Source organism: Martes martes, assembly GCF_963455335.1.
Source record: "Martes martes genome assembly, chromosome: 6".
NCBI lineage: Eukaryota > Metazoa > Chordata > Mammalia > Carnivora > Mustelidae > Martes > Martes martes.
Genome location: NC_137893.1, coordinates 23,201,236 through 23,226,644, shown reverse-complemented (window position 1 = coordinate 23,226,644; position 25,409 = coordinate 23,201,236). Strand labels below are relative to the sequence as shown.

Genomic DNA, 25,409 nt, shown 5'->3' with positions numbered 1-25,409 from the left:
TCTCTGGGCCTTTTGCCAAAGCCTTTGAGGAAAGTGCTCTTTCAAGTTCATAAACTATAAAGATGATGTGGTTTTAGAGCCAACAGTGGCCATTTCATTGCCTTGTGGAGGGTGACTTTGAGGGGGGACGTGATGTAGAAACAGAGCTAAAGAAATGGAGATAGTGACCAGGTTCAAGGGCGATCCATAGATACCCCTAGATCCAGCCATACCTGAGGCCACCATATCCACATCACAGACTGCTCTGTTTTGTGAACCAATATGTTCCTTGTTCTTTTTTTCTTTCTTTCTCTCTCTTCTTTCCTTCCTTTCTTTATTTTGACAGGGTCAGCATGTAGTATTTCAGATTAGGTTTTTGTCACTTGGAATAGTGCAAGCAGGTGTCTAGTTAACCTGCCGGACTCTACGAAGTATAGATGAAAACAAGGGGTAATTTGAGAGCAGACACTGACCTCCTCAGACCTAGAGCAAGAGACAGATTTCACTAAGAGTGAGTCTCTCAGTTCAGACAGGTGGACAGCCAGTAGTCTTTAATTCAAGAAAAGAGACTTGAGGGTGTGGGCCAGCCATGGGAAATGTGGAGATGCCCCTGTAAGGACCTCATTCAGGATCCAGATGGTGAAAGGGCAGGGGGATGGAGCCGAGAGTGAAGATCTCCTCATTTCCTGGAGGCCAGCTGGTGCCCGCGTGCGTGCCTGCGTGCGTGTGTTGGCAGCGGAGGGAGTTTGCTAGGTTATAACTCTGGGAACCTATCACGGAACAGGGTTTTCCTGTGAATCACAGAAATACGCCACACACAGACCCAGCGGCCACATGCTTCAGGTCAAGAAAAATGACAGAGTTGGTGAATGGATGTTCAAGGAAGCTGACTCAAGTTGAAGCTATAGAACACCTGATTCTCCCCCTCTGTGGCTCCTATTTATTCTTCAGCAAATAAATGGCTCAGTTTTAAAGAGAAATAAATAGGACAAGAGTTAACATAGAACTTGAGCAGAGATATATAAAACACATAACAAAAGACAGATGAAGAAAATGGATCACAAAAGGAATTGCCCTTTAAAACAAGAATTAAAACAATTTTCCATAGTGTCAAAAAAATTTTTTTAAGAAAAAAAAGGAGCTCTTCTTTGAGTTATGAGAATTCAAATTCGAGATTCTAAGCCCCCTAAAGAGATGAAAAATATGTTTTCAGTTCTCAAGAAGTGAAAGAAAAATGTATAAACATGGAGAGGAAAGTCATATTAGAAATAAAGTGAGAATAAAAACAGTTGAAAATGCAATGAGATATGGTGTACAGGCTGGAAGCAATCCGACAAAAAGAAATGAATGCGGAGATGTGAACATAATTAAAGCAACTGGGATAGATACAGGAGGCATGGCGCTTGTATTCCCGAAGGGGAGTCTTCCTCTTCTCCCTCCAGCCCTTCCTAGTACTAGCTTACTTTCAACAACCACCTGCCACGCACTCTTCCAAGCGATTTACTTGTGTTAACTCATTTGATATTCACAAGAACCAACTGACAATGGAAGAGACAAGTTTCTGAAATAGAAGTTTGAATCTGAAGCTCAGTGGACACATCAACAAAATTTTACACGGAGTACCCCACACTAAGTACTCACAACCATGTTCAGCACGAGAACACTACCCAGGACGGTACGCCCTCCATCAGTAATTGTTGATTGAGTGGATACATGGAAGAAGGTATCCTATGGCCAACCAGGCTGAATAAGCAAGTCACATAAAAAGAGCAAAAGGCAGGCTGCCTCTGGCTTTATTAGAACACTTCTCGGTGTCAGAAGACAGTGGAGTAAGGTCTATGAAGTCCTGAGTATAAGAAGAGTAACCCAAGATTGTATTGCCAGCCAAGGTGTTCCTCAGTAAAAAGGCAACAGACAGATGTTTCCAAATGTGAATGAACTTGGGAACTATATCATACATGCACTTTCTAGAAAAAAAATTTTTTTTAAAAAGATTGTATGTATGTATGTATGTATGTATTTGAGAGAAAGAGAAAGAGAGGAGGGGGAGGAGCAGAGAGAGAGAGAGACAGAGACTGCTGAGCACAGAGCCCACCGGAAGCTCATCTCTTGACCCTGAGACCATGACCTGAGCCAAAACCAAGAGTCAGATGCTTAACTGACTGTGCCACCATCCAGGCGACCCTAGAAAACTCTTTGCCATCAAAATGATGTGTCAAAATTCAGAAATGAGGAGGCATTCATGGTGAGTATCGACTTTATTTTCATAGCGAATTAAAACTCTGAAAATGATGGTTATGGAACAGAAACCTTAATGATGTAATAGTAATATAAATAACCCAGACTGGTACTTGGGAGGCAGTGCAATTAGTTCACTTGATAAGAGGGAATAGATTTGTCGGTAGCTACAGTCTGAAATTGAAATATAAATTTTAAAAAGAATATTTCAGCATTCTAATGTTTTTCATTATTTTTTTTCTTAACTTCAGAGAGATCTTTTAGAAACTAATATCTCTTGGGAAGACCCATTCATCTGAAGTTCTACAATTCCTTCAGTTTCATCTCAATTTCTGTTTCTCTGTTAAATTCAAGTAAAATTTATACTTAATACTTTAAAATTACAGTGACATGTGTGGTATGATTCTGTTTATATGTATCCTTTACCTGCCCTCCAAATCACTCTTCTGTTCTTTCTTTTCTCTTTTCACCTGAATATGTGCAAAATATGTCTGGAATGATGTTTACCGTATATTAGTATTTATTTCTGGGTGGTGGGATCCTGGATGATTTTTTAAAAAAATATCTTCTTTGTACTTTCTTATATTGTCCGGCCTGAAGCATTAATAAATACATCATTTTTTCAAAAATAATGAAGTCATTATTATTTGAAGCAATTAAGGGTAATGTGGCTGAGAAACCGTTTTCCGTTCAGGAAAGAGAAGCACCACCGGCCAGAATGGTTTTGCAGAATCCCACCTTGTTCGACCATTTCCATTTAACAAGCATTTCTTGGGAAGCAAGCAGAGCCCTACGGGGGCTCAGGGAGTGGGAGACAGAGAAATGGAGGCGCTTACACCGCAGCCGCAGCCCAGCCGGCTTGCTGCTTAGGCTTGGTGGCCTTTAGAACAGCTGCGACACCTATCACCTGGGAGCTTGCTACCCATGCAGAATCTCAGGCCCCATCTCGGACCTAGGGGATCCGAATCTGCGTTTTTATAAGAAGCCAGGTGATTTGAATGCACAGGAAAGTTTGGAAAGCATTGTTCCGTGATTAACTCTGAAGCTGGAGAATGAAAGCACGCGCCCTGGGACTTTAGGTCGGAGAGCACCTCATTCTGACCTGAAGATCAGGGGAGGTTTCCTGGGGTCCGTGGGTTTGGGATGCCTCCTGAGGCGATTTTCAACAAGGGTGGGACATGATGTTCCTTGCTGAAGGAGCTGCAGAGGCCGAGGAGTATCTGACTTGGTGGCGGCGGTTTGGCAGAAAGGCAGATGGGCTGGTGTGGCTGGAGCCTGGGTCCTGAGGCTGGAGGCTGCAGGGAGTCACTGGGAATTTACCAGGAGGAGACTGAGTCTGGCAGCTGAGTGAAGGGCAGGGTGAGGGGAGAGCCCGGGCCAGAGGAGCCGGGTGGGGAGCAGAGTTTGCAGCTGTTCTGGTGGAAGATGGTGTGTGTGTCAGCGCCCCATCGGGACGGTAGGGAGGAAAGCAGAGAAGGGAAATGGTGCAGGGTTGGCGTCCACACTAACACACTGGGAAGAGGGCAGTCTCAGCCCCTCTCCCCGTGAGGAAGGCTGCTGCAGTGGGAAGTTCCGGGGCTTTTCACACCAAGTGCCTTGAGGCTGTGTGGCTGTGAAGGTTAAGGGAAGCATGAACCCATGGGCTTGTACTCAAAGCCAAGGGAATTGGAGCTTAACTAAGTGAAGCTAACATGGTTAGCTACAAAGCCATGTCTAATCAGGTCTCTACAAGTAGAGTTTGAAGAATAACCACCTCGTGACGACTGAAAAAGATACTAAGGTTATAGGTGTAATTTTTAACTATGTATTTTTTAAATCTTGGGCCGCAACCCAATGCTATAGATACCTTGGAGGACTTAAAAGTTTGACCTTATGGGGGCACCTGGGTGGCTCAGTGGGTTAAGCTGCTGCCTTCGGCTCAGGTCATGATCTCAGGGTCCTGGGATAGAGCCCCGCATCGGGCTCTCTGCTGGGCAGGGAGCCTGCTTCCTCCTCTCTCTCTCTCTCTGCCTGCCTCTCTGCCTACTTGTGATCTCTGTCAAATAAATAAAATCTGAAAAAAAAAAAAAAAATATTTGACCTTATGAACCTTATTTTGAAGTCATTCTTTCATTTCACTGGGCTTATATGTAACTCTTTAAGTAGAATTCTATTTTTTAACACTTGTTATTAAGACAGAATGACAATGTTCTTAAATGTTAATATGTCTAGAAAACTATGTATCTGGTGCTTCAGGCCACAAAGACATGATGAAGGGATCTTCCCTTCCCCTACCCCACCACCACTCCTTGGTGTGGCCTTCTCAAATTGCAGGCCAAAAGAATCTAAGAGACAATGAAGCAGGGGTAAGCAGCCTAAAAGCCATGGGCCAAATCCAGCCTAGTACCTGTTTTTGTAAATAAAGTTGGAACACAGACATGTTCATTCAGCTCTTGTCTGTGGCTATGTGTGCACTACCAGCAGAATTGAATTGCTCTAGAGACTGAACGGCTGCAAAGCCCTCAATATTTACTTCCTGACTCGAATCTATTCAACTTGAGTCTAATTCTAAAAATGAAGTGTCTTTTTCTCAGAGAAAGGGAAAGTTTGGCTCAAATCTGCTAAATTTTTCTTTTTATCATATGCTTATAATAATGAACCCATTTAAAATTTAAATGTGCTTTAAAAATTTAAATATACCTTTAAGATTTCCTTTCCCATTTTCATACATGTAATTTTTTTCCAAATGGAAATAAATTTATTGCTTTTTTTCCCCCTTAATGCCACATCCTTCTTAATGTCTTTATAGTTACTGCTTTAAAGCAGGAATCAACAAACTCTGGCCGGCGAGCCACATCTGGCCAGCCACCTGCCTTGTTTCATTTTACAGCCCTTGTGCCAAGAACGGTTTATACATTTTTAAGTCATTACATTTATTTCTTTTTAAAGATTTTATTTATTTATTTGACAGAGAGAGACACAGTGAGAGAGGGAAAACAAGCAGGGGCAGTGGGAGAGGGACAAGCAGGATTCCTGTTGAACAGGGAGCCCCATGCGGGGCTCGATCCCAGGGCCCTGGGATCATGACCCGAGCTGAAGGTAGACACTTAACGACTGAGCCACCCAGGTGCCCCAAGTCATTACATTTAAATGGTTACAGAAGTACCTACGTGGTAGCCTCCATTTTGTCATTTGGCCTGTGAAGTATAAAACATATATTGTCTGGATTTTTTTTTTTTTAAAGATTTTATTTATTTGACAGAGATCACAAGTAGGCAGAGAGACAGACAGAGAGAGAGAGAGAGAGAGGGAAGCAGGCTCCCCACTGAGCAGAGAGCCCGATGTGGGACTCGATCCCAGGACCCTGAGATCATGACCTGAGCCAAAGACAGCAGCTTAACCCACTGAGCCACCCAGGCATCCCTATTGTCTGGATTTTTAAGAAAAAGTTTGCTGACCTCTGACTTAATCATTATAATTAGAAAAACTGTCTAAATAGCAAAATCTGAGTTTTTGAATGTTTTAAAATAAATATACTTTATTTCTTCTGTGTATATATGGTCCAGAATTAGATGTTGCCTATAGGACTGAGTGGTGGATGAGCACTAGTAACTCAGTCAGTCTGTGTATGGCATTGCCTTGGCTAGAGAGCTTGGTTCTGGTTATTCAGTGAAATGTAGGACTCCTGTAAGTAACTGAGAAGAGAAGACGATGCTTTTGCTCTGAAACATGTTGGCAATAGATCAGGGACCTGGGAATGCCATAGCCATCTTGCCGTCTTCCCACCTGAACTGAAGGAAGGGCAGAACTGAGAGAACTGCAGAAAGATGGAGTGAACGCCCTGATCACACTATACCTAAAATCCACCCTAGTGTTCGACTTTTAGGTTATATGAGCCAACACATTTCATTTACTGGTTAAGTCTGTTAGAATTTTTTTTGTTGTTATTTGTAGATGAAGATACCCCCCCTAACTAATTAAATGGTGTTATTCTGCCTCTAAGAAGAAATTCACAAAAGAGCTTTAAAGAATAATTTCTGGAATTATTTTTTGTTGGACATCAAAAATCATTGCACAGAAATTAATTGTGGTCTCTGACAATTTGGAACAGGAAGCTGGGAAGAAGAATTATATTGGATGCCTGAATCTGGGTCTAGACACGTCTGATAGACAGGAATCCTTTGCCAAATATAACACTGTGAAATTTAGTGAGTCCACTGTGGATGGGGGAAATCTGCCTTAGCTGCATATGAAAGAAAAAACAAGAATTGACTAATGTTACGATGTGACCACCAAAACCACTAATGTAGTCTTAGGCTGCATTATGCAGAATCTCTCTTCACTGTCCCTCAGGCCATACCTTTAGCTCAGTGCTGGGTTCCAGACTTTAAAAGGGATCCAGACAGAGTGACACTCGCTCAGAGTGACTGAACAGGCTGACAAAGAGATCTGCAACCACGTCCTAGGAGGAGGAGTAGAAGGGACAGGAGAAGTTTGTCGGTGACATCAGTGATGACACCGGCAATGATAATAAACCTTTACCGAGTACTTATTGGGAACCTGGAATTCTGCTAGCAATTCCACATTTTATCGTTTGATCCTCACAACAACCGTATAGAGTGGGTTACCAGAATTTACCACCCCCTCAGCTGTAAGCTTAGGTGAAAAACAGGCATGAAGTCACACAGCTAATAAATGCGATCATAATTAGCTGATAACATGGCTAATAAAACCATGGGATTTAAACCCTAGGAGAGGACGTTAAGTGGTGAACACCACATTTTAAAGTATGTGGAGAATTATGGAGAAGAAGGAGGATAAATCTTTGTTTCCTGTGGCTTCAATTAGTACAGAGAACTGAGAAGGTTCTTGGGGGTATAAGTATGGGAGAACAGATTTCCATTAACTGTAAATGCATCTGTTCTCTTCTTTGGCAGAGAGGGGATTTTCTTTTCTTGATGCCTCTCTCCCCACCTCACTCTGGTTGTGGGACTTCAGCTCTCCTGCTTCCCAAACACCCTTGTGGGGCTTACTCTGGTCAGACGGGGTAGTTCTTCCTCAGTGTTCGTCTTCGACCTGTTAATCATGCTTGCCTTCCCAGCATGCTTGGGCCCCATGAGAATATATTTTATTTCTCCTCTTCCTTTGGACTTCTTTTCCCCTTTTCTATCCTTTACATGAGCATCTGACAAGGCTTGGGCCTGAGATTCTGGTCTTTTCAGCCACAAACCTGACGACTCTAGTCCCTGTGTACCACTTGGATCTCTAACAGCGCTTTTCCCCTGATTTCCACATCTCCTTTGCCAATCCTCCATTTTTCATCCAAAACAATATGGCAGACATCATACGTGCTTCATTCCTCAAACTGCTCTACTCCCTAACCTTCCCATTTCTGTTGATGGCAACCCTGCTATCCTGTTCCTCCAGGCCTACCTTCTGCTCTTTCTTCTGCTTGAAATCAACCACTAGTCCTGTCAACTGTTCATTTGCAAGATCTCTTCAATTTTTCCTTTATCTTCAGTCCTATTGGCACTCCCAAAGAATTAGTTCTTATTACATGCTTCCAAGTCTCCTAAATGCTTTTGTCACATATCCAGAGCCCATTACCTCCTGGGTTAGAACATATGACAGCTCCTCATTGCCTATCTGATGGGGCCATCGCCGGGCAGCAGTTCCCATGTGTCCCAGCAGAAATCTCCTATTCCTACCTTGCTGGCCCCATGCAGTATCCCCTGCCCCGAGTCTCAGGCTGCTCACATTCCTCTTTGCCTTCCTCATGATCCTCCCCTCCTGAGGGTACTGCTGTCACTTGCTGGTCCCAGTTTTACTCTTTTAAGACCTATTCTATGGCCCATTTCTCCCTCTTACTCATCACTTCCTTCTCAGCATCCCTCTAGTTCCTGTAACCTGCTGGCTTTCACAATCTAGCCCTTGATTAGAGACTTCCTTGGAACTTTCTGTTTTAAAAAGTTGCTTAGCTCCTCGAAGTAGCTCTTAGACTCCTTCAGGGCAACGCTTTGTACAGTCTTTATCACAACAGCATTCAGCCCTGCACTATTCAGACAGGTTCTTGTTGATTCAGAACAAAAGAGAAAACCAATATTGACTATGAAGTTCTTCAAAGGTACCAGTCACTGTGCTAAGGAGAGGCATTGCCCTCATGTCAACATAAGAAGACCAAGGCCAAGAGCTTAAGTAAGTTGCCCAAATCTACACAGCTGATAAATGTTGGCCCAGGACCCAGTAGTTTGGGTTCAGAGCCTGCAAGTTCAACAACTGTACAAAGATGATCATAGCAAGTGTTCGTAGATCCCAATCCTGTGCTCTTCTTGAGAACCAGTAGGACCCGGCACTGCTGAGCTTTGGTGTATACTAAGAAGGACCCTCCTTCTTTCTTTCTTTCTTTCTTTTTTTTTTTTTAACCCCTACCCATAAGTGGGGATACACAAATGTGTTATATAGGGAGGCAACCTCATCAAAGTCCATGACTCTGAGAGAGTGGACCAGTGACTTTGGAAAGCCATGAGTTGAAAACTAGCTTGCTGGTTTTCAATAGTTATTTAGGACAATAATGAAAAGAAGGCCTTGCCTCTATTGTTCTGACTTTCTTATTATATCTAGGAGTGAGAATTGCGAGAACTTCCTTGGCTTCACACCCTGTCAAACTTGGTATTTTACCTTCTCATAGGGTAGATTATATCTGTTCCATTTGAATCTCAACTCTGAGAGCGTTGATGCAGTAGATCCCATCCACATACTCTTTCTTTGATTGGCCAGGGACCTCTTGGTACCAGATCTATGTTTTTACATTGTGTAAAAATAAAGCAATTGTTTCATAGTATGAAATAATTACACATTTTGGGAAAGATTAGCTTGATCTTTTCTCTACTAAATGATAAGAAGTGTTAAATCAAGTGTTTAAAAAGGGGGCATGTTTATGGGGAAAAATGGTGTTTGGAGAAGCTAAACCTTGGGCAGTAGTACAAGCCAAGGGCCAAGACACAGGACTGAGCGTTTCCCCAGGCTCTTACTGCACGGGCGCAAGTGTGGGGACCACACATGTGGGTGTTTGTGAGTGACCCTGGCCCCATGTATATGCATTCTTTATGATTTTGTTGTAGCAAATCTTTTATTTGATGAGAAAAATTTGTTGTAAAATTTGCACTCGGTGTTTTTTACTTTGGAATTGTGTATAGGTAATTAAATGTAGTTAAAGGAAAGTTGTATCCTTCCTGGACAGTCTCTCCATTAAATAAAACCTTAAAAACAAAACAAAACAAAACAAAAATCCAAACCAACCTGGCAATATAATCCTACTATTGGCCAACCACTACTCTTTTATTTGGAACACAAAATATTTGTCATCTGGAGGCTGCCTGAATTTACCTTCAATTTTTTCACATTTAAATTATTTGGAAAAAATAAGACATTTTTCAAAGAATATTAACTGAATGCATTTTTTAAAGTGGAAACAGGGCACTCTGTGACTAAGTAGAAAGAGCTGTGAGTTGGAAATTGTGAGATCGGGGCTTCAGATCTGACCCTGGTTTGTGACCTGGGACACATCCGACCAATTTGGGAATAACTTCCTCCTGCACAGGGAGACAGAGAGAAAGGGTCCCTTCCAGCTCTTAAATGCTAGTCTTTTGTGGGTCCGGCAGACCTGAGTTCTTTCTTATTGTAACAGTGACCTCTTGTGGTACATATCCTTCATCAGTTTGGTTTTTGTTTTTTTTTCCGGGGGTTTTTTTTTTTTTTTTTGGATTTGCAAAGTAAATTTGGGATTTGTTGTTGTTGTTCTAGTAACTGTATTTAATACTATGAAGCCGCTCTGTCTTTTTTTTTTTAAGATTTTATTTATTTGACAGACAGAAATCACAAGTAGGCAGAGAGGCAGGCAGAGAGAGAGGAGGAAGCAGGCTCCCTGCTGAGCAGAGAGCCCTATGCAGGGCTCGATCCCAGGACTCTGAGATCATGACCCAAGCTGAAGGCAGAGGCTTAACCGACTGAGCCACCCAGGCGTCCCTTTGTCTTGTGTTTTGATAGATAAATCTAAACTGGAAATCAGACATTGATTAAAGGACTATAGAGTGCGAAACCCCATCCTCTAAGCAATCCTCTGTGCTTTCTTCCCAATCTGCCAATAGCTGATTCTACTCGCAGAAAGAGAAATGCTCTGGTTTTTACGCTGACATTGTTGTATTCCTCTTCCTCCTAGGGACCAGGGGAAGAGGCGTTCAAGAGCCTCATCTTGTTTCAACAGCTCAGACCTGAGCCAGCTGGAAACCAGAGCAGGTGAGGTGCGCGTACGCTGCGAGACCCCAGAACTTCACCTTCAGCATCTCCACTTGTAAGAAAAACATTTGCACCCAAGATGTCTCATGTTGGCTCACTGTTTGAAAACTCCAGTCACTTCTTCCAACTTGGCCACACATCAACATTTATTTTTAGAAATTTTTATTGTTTTCACAACATTCTTAAAATTCTTACCATTATCCAGCTCTGGGGCCTCAGACATTGATAGATCATGGTCTTAGTGAGCGTGAAAGAAACTGTTTTGTAAAAGCATTCAGAAAGTTGCAAAAGTTGACATTAGCATAATTCTTGAGTTAACCGGAAGTTCAAAATCATTGCTCACTTAAGTGAAACTGTATTAATTGTGTGAAGACAGCCTTTGGGGTCTTTAATCTGCTTGAGAAAAAAATATATAACAATATTAACCACAGGCTAGAAATGAGGCAAAGTGTATTCATGCAATGAAATATAGCAGTCATGCTTATAATATCGACTGAAATGAGTACAAACATAATTTTACGTGAAAATGTTAAGTTGCAAAAACAATGACATATGTTGTTTATGGATCCAGATCTATGTGGTGACATGCAAAGTCCAACATGATAAAAATAACCACCTGATTTAGAATGGTGGTAATCCTTGGAGGGAGAGGGAGGAGGGGAAATGGATAGGGGGAGGCAACTCTATCTGTAATGTTTATTTCTTTGAAATAAAGGGGAGGATAAAAATACCATTAGTATTTGACCAAACTATTTGTGGATACACAGGTGTTTGTTACTTTTTCACACTTTTTTTTACACACATGACATTCTATAAAACCAGACTAAAATCAGATTGAAAAAATGTTTTATTACTTTCAAAACTAATTTCTTATCACTAAAATGACTTCTGTGGCCAATAGGAGTTTCTGTAACACTCAGGAAAATCTTAGACTGATTCCGCATCAGCATTGTTGCTAAGGATTTTACATGCACTTGCTAAAAACATCAGCCAATAAACATTGTGTCAAGTTTTTGTGTCCAGAACTCAAAGCTGTGGTTAAAAACTATAACCACTGAGACAGCAAAATTGTCAAAAACATGCTGAAATTTCTGCATGACTTGCCCAATTTCCTGTTGAATCATAATTTTTATATTTAGCAAACTGTGAACCTAGATGAAAGTGCTTTCTAAAATATCAGGTTGTTGCCCAAGACTGAGGCAAACTTTATTTAGTTTTTGTAGATTTTCAGGAGTAATCACAGGATTCCATGCTCCAGTTGCTGGAGTGGAAAGTGGTTTAGTTATATAAAGTGGGATTTCTGCAGAAAGCAGTGCTGGAGGGGGTGCCTGAGTGGGTGGAGACGTGGAAAGGTCATGGCTGGACACAACCACTTGCCATGCAGTTCTTGGAGGAGGGTTGAAAGGGAACCCTTACGCCACAGTGTCTGGTTGACTTCTGCTCTGAGAAGGAACAATCTTAGAACCATTCAGAAGGGCCTGTGAGGGCCTTTCCTTTGCCAAGGTTAAATAAGTGCTCTATGATTTCTGGCTCACCCCTGTAATTCCACTTATCCCCGGGAGAGCACATTATTGATTTTGTTTGCCCTGAGAAACAGATTGATAATCATTGTTCCTCATAGAGCTGTCCTATTAAAGAGCATACTGCTTAGAAGGTAAAAATGCTGATTTGAACTTATTGGACTTGGAGACTGTATTTCTAGTAAATTTTAAGTGTGCTATAAATATTGGGTGATTAAGTTATTTATCTGACTTACTATCTTCTGGCTTTTCACTTGCCTTGATCTATGCTGACTGTATTCACATGTTCTGGACTTACCTGGGACTATGACTAGCCATGGGTTAGGGTTGCTTGAATATTCAGGTTTACTTTTTGAGTCCATACCTACAATTTATCAAAGTTAGGGTAGACTCATAAAAGTAATGACCCAAAAGATTGAGATGATGGTCTCCCATCCATTATCTGCAGTTCTGAAATCCCAAAACTGAAGCTTGGGAAGGCTTGGAAAGATGAAGTGTTTTTCAGACTCATGTAGTGGCCATGCCTGAGCCCAGCTGATAGGAGGCCAAGAGTAGTCTTTGTTTCGTTCGTGTGAATTTGCACATACCCTGCCACAGGGTACCGCCCCAGAAGACCCTACCGGGGGTGCTGTGTGTTACACAGCATGTACACCCTATTGCCTCATTAAAATCCAAAATTTTTGGATTCCCTAACCACATCTGGTCCAAAGGCTTTGGCTAAGGGATTGTGAACCTGTTCTGATATGGACTGATGCTGTCCTAAAGACAATGCACCCGTGCATTTCATGAATTCTTCCTTATGGGTTAGACAAATGATGGGAAACTTTGCTAATAAAACTACAGACAGCACACCTACACTACTGAATTACAGCTTTGTCGATACCCTCTCTATTTTTTCTGCTCAAGGGCTCCTCACGCCTAGTGTGCCTGGACCCCTTTTGGTGCCAGGGAGGTTTGAGAAAAGGCAAACCTGGATTCACTGCCCCCTGGGGGGGCGGTATTTCCAGTGTGGAGGGTTAGAGGGGGACCCATGCACTGGAGGGGTTGGATAAATCGCATAACTTTCCTGCTTCTCCTAGGTGACATCATCACCACATGCTTGGGAAGTTTAATATGTATTGTATGTTTGTTTTTTTTTCTTCTCAAGAGTAGCACAAATGCATGAGAGGTTTTGGAAAATGGGGAGCGCATAAAAGAAATTAATAACCCATAATCCCGGTACTCGGAGATGACCATCGTTACTGCATTTTATAGAGAGAAAGTGATGCAACTTGCCCACAGTCAACCAGCAGAGCTAGGATTCAAACCCACACAGTGACTCTAGAACCTATGCTCTTAACAGGGCTCCCTAGTCAGCTGGTTTCCGCCTCCCCCCCCCCGCCCCCACCCCCGCCCCGAGTTAAAATAACCTAAAATTATGTAGGCCATATGCCTTTTCACTGCGCTCACTCTCTTCCCCTCTTTCTATGAAACCCTGATTGTCCCTATCACTTCTAACTCTTTGGGGGACATTTTTGGGATCTAGGCACCCACGGTGGGCATTTGATTGATTGGTACCAGGTCCACTCTGAGCAGGTACAGACTCTGAACCAGTATAGACTGGGCACCATGAGAGGGCCTTATGGGGAGGGAGGGAGGGAGCGGAAGGGAGAAGGGAAACTGAGGAATGTGTCTTTAGCATTGCTTTTGAGAGTCCGCACTGGGGTGGGGGTGGGGGGGACTCTCCGGCTACACTGTCTGTGCTTTAGATAGTGGGGTATTTCCTGTGCGAAATGTAATCATGATTTGCAGTTTCTAATACGATTCACACTGCCTTTGAAAGTCACCTCTCAGTTTACTGATTTTGCCGTGGGGCGGAATAGCATAGAGGTCAAGAGCAAGGGCTATGGCTCTGTATGACCTTGGGCAGGTAGCTTAATGCCCCTGAACCCCACTTTCTTCATCTGGAAAATGGAGACAATTTGAGGACCTCCTCATTATGCTATAAAAGTTAAGTAGAGGCAGTGGCCTCTTACGGCGCCCAGCCAGTGGCAACCATTCCTCTACGACGTTCTGGGGCAGCATCTAATCTCGTTGATTGAGTGGTATCGTGCAGCCGGATGAATGTCAGACAGCGGTGGCCTGTTGTTTTTTAATCAGGAAAATGAAATTCACATTTATTGAGTGTTACAAGAAGCCAGACGCTGGGCTCTGAGCTTTACCTGTATCATGTCTTTTAATTCTCAGAGCCCCGCAGGCAAAGATTTTCATCTCTGTTTCACTGATGAGGCTCCGAAAGGGTAAGAAGCCAGACCCTGGCCCACCAAGGCATCTGTGCCGAAGCTGCGATTCGGACTGAGATTCACAAATTCACTTGGCACTGACGACAATGGCATTAAAATGATGTGTCCATTTCATTTCCTATAGGAAAGAAGGCCTCTCTGCAGGCCTTCCTTTTAGAAAAGTTTTCATTGAATGTTTTCAGAATCCTTATTCTTTACATATCTGTAGTTTTCTATTTATTCCACATTACCGAGTCGTAAGCTTAAATAAAAAATAACTCCAACTCTTTGCCTTATGGGGGGCACCTGGCTGCTTCAGTCAGTGGAGCATGCGACCCTTGATCTTGGGGTCATAGGTTCATGGCCCGCATTGGGCGTAGAGTCTACTTAAAAAAACAAAAACAATCACTTGCCTTATGGCAAAAATTCCAACACTTACGAAGCTTAAGACATCATGCAAGTGTCCTAACGAGAGTTTAAAGTTCTGATTTCTTTACATGACCTTACCTGATTTTGATGAGGGGTGATTTGATTAAAAGACAGTGGTTCTAATTAGAATTAGTTGGGCTTAGGCGGCAAGGTATAATTTAATTCCAGAGCTGATTAATTTTGGTGATGAATAACCAAGACTTGAGGTGGTACTCCCGGTGTACCTCCTTGTTCATTGCTTTCTTCTGATCTGGATTTCTTTTGCAGCCTCAAAAGCTGACGAGCAAGAAAAGGAGACAGAAATAGAAGTAGACGAAGTCTTTTGGAATACCAGGATTGTACCAATTTTGCACCAATTAGAAAAGGGTAACACAAAAAGTTTTTGTTTTAAATTGAGAATATCTGTACTTATTTCTATGTTCCCCATTGCCCTGATATTTTTAGTACACTTTGACTACCATTTCTGCAAACGTGTTCAGAAACAAATGAAGTTATCTCTATATTCACCCACTAATGTGCATAAGAAATACAGGTAAACCTAATTTTTAGTGAGTAAAAATTACACTTTAAATTCGGGAGGAGAGCCTGCTTCTAAAACTCCCCATGGAATACGTATTAATTATCACCTTCTGTCTGCCCAAGAAAATGTTGGTTTGCGCTCTCTGGGGTGGCAGTTAATACATGAAAGTGAAAGATTAGAACAGATTTCAGGCCCCTGAAACTTCGACTAAGTCTCATGGACTGGCAGGCTTGGGAGGTGTGCCCATGGTTTTCTAGATCCAAATGCATATGTCCTACTCTCCTAAGGTTACCACAGCTCAAGACCCCAGTGGATGACTTTTCTCCTTCTGGAGTTCCTAATTTCCACCCTCAGCTTCACTTTGGGCCCTGTATTTTAGGAGACGTGTGCAAAAACTAGTGAGGAGAGCAGTCAGTCTTAACAAAGGTTCAAAAGGAGAACATGCTAGCGGAGGAAGGCCTGCGACACGAAGGCCTGGGCCAGAGGAAGTCTTCAGTCTGAAGGACTTTAGCTCTGAGGATACCAGCAGAGAAAAGGGAACCGGAATTTGGGATCTGGAATGTGGATGAATCTCCCTTCTCAGAGGATTGGGGGCTCTGAAGTATGGCATCTCTCCCATCAACTTAAGAACAGTGAATGGTGGCAGGACTGGGTTTACTTGAGCTTTTGAGGGTCTCTCTTTCTTGTTTTCCTTTTTGTTTTGACATAATTTTAGACTTAGAGGAAAGTGTCAAGGGTAGTACAAAGAAACCCTGTATGCCCTTCCCTCAGATTCCCCAAATATTAATCTTTTACCACATTTGCTTCATTATTCCCTCTCTCTCTTCCTCTTGCTCTCATTTTCTCTGTAGCCCCCAACACACACACACACACACACACACACACACACACACACACACACACGCCATACATAGACATTGGTTTTTTTCCTCTTTTGAAACATTTAAGAACAAGTTGCCAAGTGGTGTCCCATATCCCTAGTACCCTAACATATATTTCAAGACACAAGGACATTCCGTCACATACCTGGATACTACCATACCATACTATACAAACCTTATTGAGTTTTGCCAGTTATCCTAATAATTTCTTTTATAGAAAAAGAAAATCCTGGATCACAAGTTCAAATTATTTGTCCTCTTTTCATGATCTTGACACAGTTGAGGAATACAGGCCAGTTCTTTTATAGACTGCCCCCACAAAGGAGTTTGGCCTGGTATTTTCTCACACTTAGACCAGGATGAGGCATTTGGGGCAAGTACACGGCAGGTGTGGTGCTGTGTCCTAGCGGTAGGCTCATGATGCTCATCTGGTCTCTTACTGGGGATGGGAATTTCGATCACTTGGAGAAGGTGGTGTCCAGGTTTTTCCACTCTAAAGTTACTATTTTTCTCTTTGTAATTAATAAGTATCTTACGGGAGCCACGACTTTGAGGCTGCATTGCTTTCTATGACTTCTCCAACTTTTACCCACTAGCTTTAGCTCCCTGAGAATCTTGAAAGCTCTTAAGTTCAAGTTGTCTTTCAAGGCTCTATAGCCTTTACAACAAGCCAAGTGGTATAAAGAGTTAATTTGATCAACAGTTTAAAATTTGACCCATGAAACTTCCTTTTTTAGTTTCTTTTAAACTAAGGCAGCTACTCCTCATTGAACCCAACCAGGCTGAAGAGTTTGCAGAGGGAAGTGTTAGAAAAATGCCTTGAGATCTCCCCACGGCCAGAGAGTGGCCCACAGCCTGAACTTGGGGTTTGTGAAGAAACTGCCAGGAACAGAAGAATAAAACAACAAAACAAAAGTGTTCTTACAATAGAGCTCAGGTTTTTCCTTTTATTTAAAGTTAGTCTAAGTCATTTCCCAAAAATTCATTTATTTAAGTGCATAACCGAAAGCCATTGAAGGTTACCAAGCTATTGAGGTTTAACATTTTTTCTTAGATGTTATTGTTGAAAAGAGCTAAAAATGGCCTGAGTCATTTCCTTCTTCAGGCGCACACTTCCTCTATGTGGGCTTTTAAGAGCACATTATGGTATTTATTTAAGATTGGTTTCCTAATTTTAAGTTTTGTGATGGGATCTATCAGATAATATTTTTCAACTGAATATCTCAGACTTGGATTCTTAGATTTCCCCTCAGGTTCCGCTTTGTGTGCTTGTTTTCTTCTTCATATGCCTACTGGGATGGATACCACGTTCAAAGACGGCTGTCCTCAGAATTCTCACGATAAAATAAAATGTTCTAGGGTTCTCCCGTTTCCCAACTACAGTCCTCTCTTGTAATAACCACCTGCAAGTAATAGTGGCTGAGGTGACATTTGTGAGATTTTTGTTCCCTTTGAGCCCTCTTTTCTCAGATAATGAGCATTGTTCTCACAGAAAAATATGGATCATTGTTTTCATCACCAGACACATTAGAAAACAAGTATTTATTAAACTATGTTATAGGTTGTCAGTACAGTATTCTCATTGTACCATGTTCTGGTGATACAAAGATACAAAGACACGATTCCTCCTCACTTAGCGTGACATCCTTGATGGACCCAAATCAGTAAGAATGTAGGAGAGGAAAACATTCTGGGCCAGTGGAACTACGCCCCAGAGGGCTGGAGGTGGAGACACTGTGGTGCGCTTCCCTGAGACTGAAGGGAGCACCGTGAGGTGGAGGGTGTCTGGGGAGAAAAGCAGGCCACCTGGGATCCGTACGGTTCCATTCTTTAATACACTCTTTGAAAGACTGTGTGTTCTAGATAAGCCGACTGAGGAGTGAGTAAGTCAACATGGTAGGAGGTAGATGAAAAAAAACAACAACAGGTAGATGGAAACTGCAAGAGAAGGGAAAAAACATAGTTCAGGAATTTGAAGATGTTTGGGGAAAGAATTAGGGGGTTTTACTTACACTGTGTTTGACACACTTGAAGACTTGACCTTAATTAGTAAGTGCCGCTTTACTCTCTTTGCTCTGACAGAAGAAAACATTGAAACGATTTGTGCTGCTTGCACACAACTTCATCATGCTTTAGAGGAAGGAAACATGCTTGGAAATAAACTTAAGAGAAGAAGTGTTCTCCTGAAGACCCTGTATAAACTAGTTGATATTGGTTCAGACTTGCTCAGCCTTAAACTTGCAAAAATTATTCTAGCAGTAAGTTGTTCTTTCCTCTGGTCTACTAGACTGTAGCACATAAAAGTTCTATCTAATGCTTTATTTGTAAGTCTTACAGAGATTAGAAATGCAGTGTGTTCATTTAGAATCTTGAAAAAAAAATCAGGGTAATAAATTGCCATCTCCAAATTTGACTAGGAACGCTGTCTGAGGCTGAGGTCGTGGAAAATGTTCAAATAAGTTCTTATATTTGGACCGTGGCTAGGTTTTTAAAAAAAAAAAAAGGTGACAATAGGCAAATACATTCAAAACAGTTTCTCAAGTAACTTGACTGGAGATCAGTATCAGGGAATCCAAGCTTGTGGTTTCTGTCCTACGGTTTCTGCCGGGTCCTTGATTCTGCTCCATGATTTAATAAATAACCAAGGATACCCTGGGCCGTGGGCACACTGGCCAGGTGCCTTATGAACCAGTGTGAAACAGAGAAGCAGCTGCTTGTGGTCATGGGAAGGCTGTAACAGAAGGCTCCCGGGACGTGTTAGAAGAAAAGGCCAGACACCAAATAAAAGTCTGGATAAGCTCTGTCTCGGACAAAATGATACCATTGTTTGAGGGGAACACTTTGTTGTCACAGCCATAAGCGGTTGGAAACAAAAGATAAGGCAGAGTTATTAGAGAACCTTCTAAAAGAGCCGCTAAAACAAATGAATGAAGCTTTGTTTACCTGGTTCCATAAAAGTAAAAGCTATTATGTTAACACCCATAATTCATATAATTTAAAATCCGAAAGTACACAGGAAAGGTAAGTGTTGGCATACTTACCAAGAGCTCAGGAAGAATGCCCGGTGTTCCTTATTTTGATGTCTTTCATGAAGGCAGAATATCCTGACTACATACCCCATGTAATTTTTGGGGAGAAGCTACGCCTTTAGTTAGCTGTCATCACAAACCATTCACCCTCTTCTAAAACGCTGTGATATGATATATGACTCAGAAAGCAATACTTCTTTGAAATGTTGATTTGAGATGTATTTTGATCCCCTCACTGGGGGTATCTGATCGGTCAGCTTTAATGAAACAAAAAAGAGCAGAAGCCACAGAGATCATTGACATTAAAAGCTGTCGGTAGACTTACGTTAACTAACTGGAATTTAAATAAAACTTGAAAAAGAATAAAAAAGGTGATGCGAAAAGGTGAAAAGGTATCTGCATGCTTGCCCCATTTCCTCTCTGGCCCTGGATTTGAGGTGCCCCCTAGGCCCAGGAGAGCCCCTGTGTGAGGCTAGAAGTTTCTACCAGCATAGCTGCCCTGGGGAGACCGAAGCTGTTAGCTGCTGAGCGATCCGTTGTTTTTGGTTTTTCATCTGGATCCCAGACGTTTTGCTCCATACCAAGCCAAAAAATAGATAAAGGAGACAGAGGAGGAAAATGTCATGAATTCATCAATGCTTTGCCAAGAAAATATTATTTTGGTTATTAAAGGTGCCATTCAAATTAATTAGATACATGACATGATTTAACTATTTTAGGGTAAAAGGCTAGGTGATCTCCCAGGCAGTGATCGCATCCTAAACTCAGTTTGATTAGATAAAGCTCTCTGTGTGGCATTGACTGCCTTGCAGAATCAGGGGCAATTCCAAGCGGGCTACACACCAGAGTGCAGACATGGGCAGGATGTCCCTTCTGATTAGCTACAGAATCAGGTCAGGAGGGATCTTCAAGGCCATCAAGCCCAACTTCCCACCTGCTACCTGAATCTCCCCTTAATGTTCCAAAGAAGACATTGTTTTGCATAGGCCTTGGTGATGGAATTCTTTGTAAGTTTTAGAAAGACCATATCATAAAAAGTTAAAAAAAAAAAAAGCTAACAAAAAATATATATGGAACTAAGATGTTTTTAATATCTTCTCTAGTTTCTGCCAATATTTTACCTACCAGTTTAGTATTAAAGTTCAGACATTTAAAATTATTTATAGTTAGGGGCACCTGGGTGGCCCAGTCAGTTGAGTGTCTGCCTTCGGCTCAGGTCATGATCCCGGAATTCTGGGATCGAGCCCCACATCGGGCTCTCTGCTCAGCGGGGAGTCTGCTTCTCCCTCTCCCTCTGCAGCTCTCCCTGCTTGTGCTCTCTCCCTCTCTGTCTCTGTCAAATAAATAGATTAAATCTTTAAAAAAATTTTTTTATAGTTAAAAACATTCAGGGAGTATAATATCAGTTCTTCTGCTTTCTTGCATTTTTTTGGTTAAGTTAGTTGGGGGTTTTGCCAGACAGCCATATAATTTTAAACTTTGTGTCAAAGGATCTTACAAAAATGTATCAGTCTGTATTAAGAATTTTTTAAGTACAAACATATATGCAATGAATGCAACTATATATTCAGGAGGGGGGGGGAAATCTAGTACCCCAGGTAGGGGATAAAAAGAAAACAGAAAAGAAACCCCACCAGTCTGTCAAGAGTGATTATATATAGTAGTAGTAAGTTTAAGTAGTAAGTTTAAGTGTTCTTAAACCTCTCTTTAATTTTCCAAATTTGCTTGGAATAGGAAAGGCTGCTATTTTTAATGTAAGAAGTAAACTACCCCAGTACAAGAATATACTCTGTGCCAGGGACTCTTGATGCTGGTAATACAAGTGAATAAAATCCCCTGCCTCCCCTTCTGGCACTGTAGGTAGCAGGAGAGGCTGTGAAAATGCAGAGAAATGGCGAGGGTAGGGGTGGGGTGGGGAGGGATGGGGAGTGGGGAGCTGGGGCCAGCGCGTTGCTGAGAGCAGAATGTGAAGCACAGGGCAGGGAATGGGTCTGGGTGCGAGGAAGAGCTGTTCTATGTAAGGTTGTCCATGTTCCTTGCATGTGACTTAGTATCTTATTATATTTTCATGTCTCAGAGTCATAATTTTACAGTTACCAAAAGAGAAGGTATAGGAATGTGCTTTGGATGTAAACTGACCTTATAACAGGCTTGGAAATCGTTGGGTTTTTGTTTGTTTGATCTTTAATGAAAACCCGGACGTGAGTTGTTGTCATTTTCCCTTTGTCACTTTTTACTAAAAATAGAAGACTTGGGCGGAGGTTGAGGTTAGTTGTTGTCATTCATTTCTTCAACATGTTTTATTAAGCACGGAACACGTGCTACATTTCACACACACACACACACACACACACACACACAGGCTCACAGTATAGCAGAAGATGGTTAACTGATTAAATATATTCTCAAGTATTAAGAACAACATCTATTTCCATTGATATGGAATTTATCTCCATTCTCTTAGCTCATCTTCTGGGTTTTTATTTTATTTTATTTTTAAGATTTTATTTATTTGACAGAGAGAGACACAACGAGAGAGGGAACACAAGCAGGGGGAGTGGGAGAGGGAGAAGGAGACTCCCCACTGAGCAGGGAAATGATGCTGTTCGGAGCTGGATCCCAGGACTCTGGGATCATGACCTGAGCTGAAGGCAGACTCTTAAGGAATGAGCCACCCAGGTGCCCCTATCTTCTGGGTTTTTAAATAATTTTTTGAAACCCTTAAGCATTCCTTTTTTTTTTTTTTCCTAATTCCCATTTCCTTTTCCCTCCTGAGAACTGAGGGAGTGGCCATCCTGCCACAGGTAACAGTTTCCGATGCTTCCCCAACAGAGAGTCTCAGACTTGCACAAGCCCTGATCTCCGGGGAGTTTGCTAAAATGCAGATTCTGATCCAGCAGAGCTATCTGGGGCCCAAGGTGTGCATTTCTAATACTTACAGAGATTCCCCAGGTGCAAAACGGAAAGAACTCCTAGTTTGCGAGGTTGCTCTGAGATAACCTGTCCAGGGCCCAAAGCAGGGAGGCAGATGGACACTGCTGTGTGGGTAAAGCTTCCCTCCCTCTGCCCCTTGGTACCAGGGTGACGGCGCTCATCCTCGCATCTCCTACAGCGAACAGCCCTGTGCCTGGTCTGCAGCAGGAGTGCAGTAATATTTGTGGATCAAACACACAATGAATCTTTTTTTTTTTAAGATTTTATTTATTTATTTGACAGACAAAGATCACAAGTAGGCAGAGAGGCAGGCAGAGAGAGAGGAGGAAGCAGGCTCCCCGTGCGGGGCTCGATCCCAGGACCCTGGGATCATGACCTGAGCCGAAGGCAGAGGCCTTAACCCACTGAGCTCCCCGGGGTGCCCCCACAATGAATCTTTAAAAACAAATTCCGTTCTTTTTTTTTTTAACTAACTGGAAAGTCATTAATAAACAATATTGAAGATAATTTTGAAGATGCTTTTTAATGATAAAATATTGACCCTTAAGATATACTTATTTGTTCGGATGACCTCATTCCTATAAACATATTTTACATTCTTGTGATGAGGGCATATAATATTTCCATCTTACAATGAGTTATAAATGTCTTTTTTTTTATTTAAAATATTTTATTTATTTATTTGACACAGAAAGATTACAAGTAGGCAGAGAGGCAGGCAGAGAGAGAGGGGGGAAGCAGGCTCCCTGCTGAGCAGAGAGCCCGATGCGGGACCTGATCCCAGGACCCTGAGATCATGACCTGCGCCGAAGGCAGAGGCTTAACCCACTGAGCCACCCAGGCGCCCATAAATGTCTTTTTTTAAAACATAGTATTCATAGTTACACTTTCTGGGACTGCTTGATACAAATGGTATTGTTCCACAATTTATTAAATTATTCCCTAATAATGAACACTGAGGATATTTTTAATTTTTAATTTTTACTACTTTAGATAAATAATACAGCAAATTGAGACTCTTTGATATAGTTAGTCCCCCTCTACTGTATCTTTTTAAAAAGTATGCTTCCTTATTGTCCCTATGTTTAATGTACTTGACTATTTTTGTCGGATTTAGAAGGTAATTTTAAATTTTGAACACTATTTGCCATTATCTCAAAGCATTCCAGGTATAGTCTGAAAAATAAGTATATATGTATTATCTAATAAAAAATTATTTTGAGGGGTTCTTTTTATACAAATAATAAAGAGAATGATACCTTCCCCCTTTCTTTTCTTTCCTTCAGCCCTACTAGGTTCTTTTCTAAGTTAGTCTAATCTAAAATTTTGGTGTCCGTCTTCCTTTACTCTTGTGTGTTAGAGCAATTACTCTGCTTAATTAAACTTGTCAACATCCTCCCTCCTTTTATCCTCATATACTCTTTAGAAAGTAACTAATAATCTCATGTATAACGATAAGACTTTATGAAGAAATAAATGCTTATCAGTGAAGTGTGCATACCCCCAAGATCATTTATACTGTATTTACCGTGATTTAATGACATACTACAGTTGGAAAATGCTGAGCCTAACCTTAGATTTGTTCTTTATGTTTTGTTTGTTTGTTTTTAAAGATTTTATTTATTTATTTGACAGACAGAGATCACAAGTAGGCAGAGAGGCAGGCAGAGAGAGAGGGGGAAGCAGGCTCCCTGCTGAGCAGAGAGCCCGATGGGGGGCTCGATCCCAGGACCCCGGGATCATGACCTGAGCCAAAGGCAGAGGCTTTAACCCACTGAGCCACCCAGGCGCCCCTTCTTTATGTTTTAAAAAATACCCTGGAGCACTTTTAAAATAGGTATTTGTGATAAAAAATGATGGCACGTCTTTATTTCCTTCTGCAATAAAAACGTGTTTTCTTTCTCTGCAGCTTAAAGTGAGTAGAAAGAATCTTCTTAATGTCTGCAAACTTATATTTAAAATTAGCAGGAGTGAGAAGAATGACTCTCTGATTGAGAATGACAGCATTCTTGGTGAGTATCATTCAGCGCATGTGGCCCTTGAGTATGAGTGAGAAGTTTGGGGGGTGAAGTTGTCATTAATGGTGGCCAGAAGATTTAATTTTCTCCTAATACCCAGAAGTTATGTGATGCCTAGTTTTGCTCTGTCCTTCTCTGTGTTTTCCACATTCTGTTTAATGTGTATCCTTTGGAGCCAAGAAGGACTGTTGGCTGTTTGTTTTACTTTTTACTTTTTTATTTTTTTTTTAAGATTTTATTTATTTATTTGACAAGTAGGCAGAGAGGTAGGCAGAGAAAGAGGGGGAGGCAGGCTCCCCGCTGAGCAGAGAGCCCGATGTGGGGCTCGATCCCAGGACCCTGGGATCATGACCTGAGCTGAAGACAGAGGCTTTAATCCACTGAGCAACCCAGGTGCCCCTGGATGTTTGTTTTAAATGCCTGTAGTAACATTATGTGACTTTAGCAAGTGTTCCCTACTTAAAAATCCATTTCCTGGTCTCAGATTGATTATCAGACAAAATACATATAATGGTATTTGACATAATTGAAATTTTGGGGCTTTTAATGGAGTAGGAATGACTCAAACTTGGAAGACAAACTGGAAGATGCTGTTGTAGATGTTTGACATCAGAGTGTCTCAACTGTATTTCAGATATATAGAGAAATTTGGTTACACGCTGCCTTCCTAATACTGTTTAAGTCTTGGTACACCCTTAAATAATTAAGATGCTTAAATAGTTACCTCAATAGAAATCTTTTATGAATTCGCATTGCTGATCTAAGGCAAGGCAGTAACAAGGAAAATGCCCTAAGTTCTTTTTTTTTTCTTTTTTTTGTGACCTAGGATGAATGATCTCTTTTTTTGACCCCAGCAGACAGGGACAAAGAAAGATTCTGACAAATGATCACATTGACATTAATAAAATTAAATGGGAAAGAGGCATGATTAACCTTATCAGAATTGCCTGGGTTACCCCTAAAATCTAGTAGTTGTAGCTATTCAGATGGATGTTCTTAAGTTGTCTCGGGAACCAGGTGGATGTTATCTTCAAAGTATCCCTTTCTGTGGTGTTTGAGAATTCTTAAAAGACCCTGTCTTGATTAATTTGCCATTCATACAGCAACCCGTATGTCCTCAGAAGTTTGTTGGAATTTAACTCTGGGGCACCTGAGCGGCTCAGTCGGTTAAGCATCTGCCTTCGGTTCAGGTCATGATCCCAGGGTCCCCGGATCAAGTCCCATGTTGGGCTTCCTGCTCAGCGGGGAGCCTGCTTCTCTCACTGCCTTTCACCCTGCTTGTTCTTGCTCTTGCTTGCTCCCTCTCTCAAATAAATAAATAAAATC

The 25,409-nt window shown here is 41.7% G+C and overlaps 1 protein-coding gene across 1 annotated transcript in view; it reads left to right on the top strand.

Annotated features, from left to right (window-relative positions):
• ARMC2 (armadillo repeat containing 2) overlaps window positions 1–25,409 on the top strand; it is a 102,346-nt gene that overhangs the window by 22,717 nt on the left and 54,220 nt on the right. Inside the window, exons 5-8 of the mRNA XM_080806584.1 lie at window positions 10,415–10,491; window positions 14,969–15,067; window positions 18,185–18,360; window positions 23,975–24,077. Coding sequence (XP_080662710.1) covers window positions 10,415–10,491; window positions 14,969–15,067; window positions 18,185–18,360; window positions 23,975–24,077 — 455 coding nt within the window. The remainder of the gene's footprint in view (window positions 1–10,414; window positions 10,492–14,968; window positions 15,068–18,184; window positions 18,361–23,974; window positions 24,078–25,409) is intronic.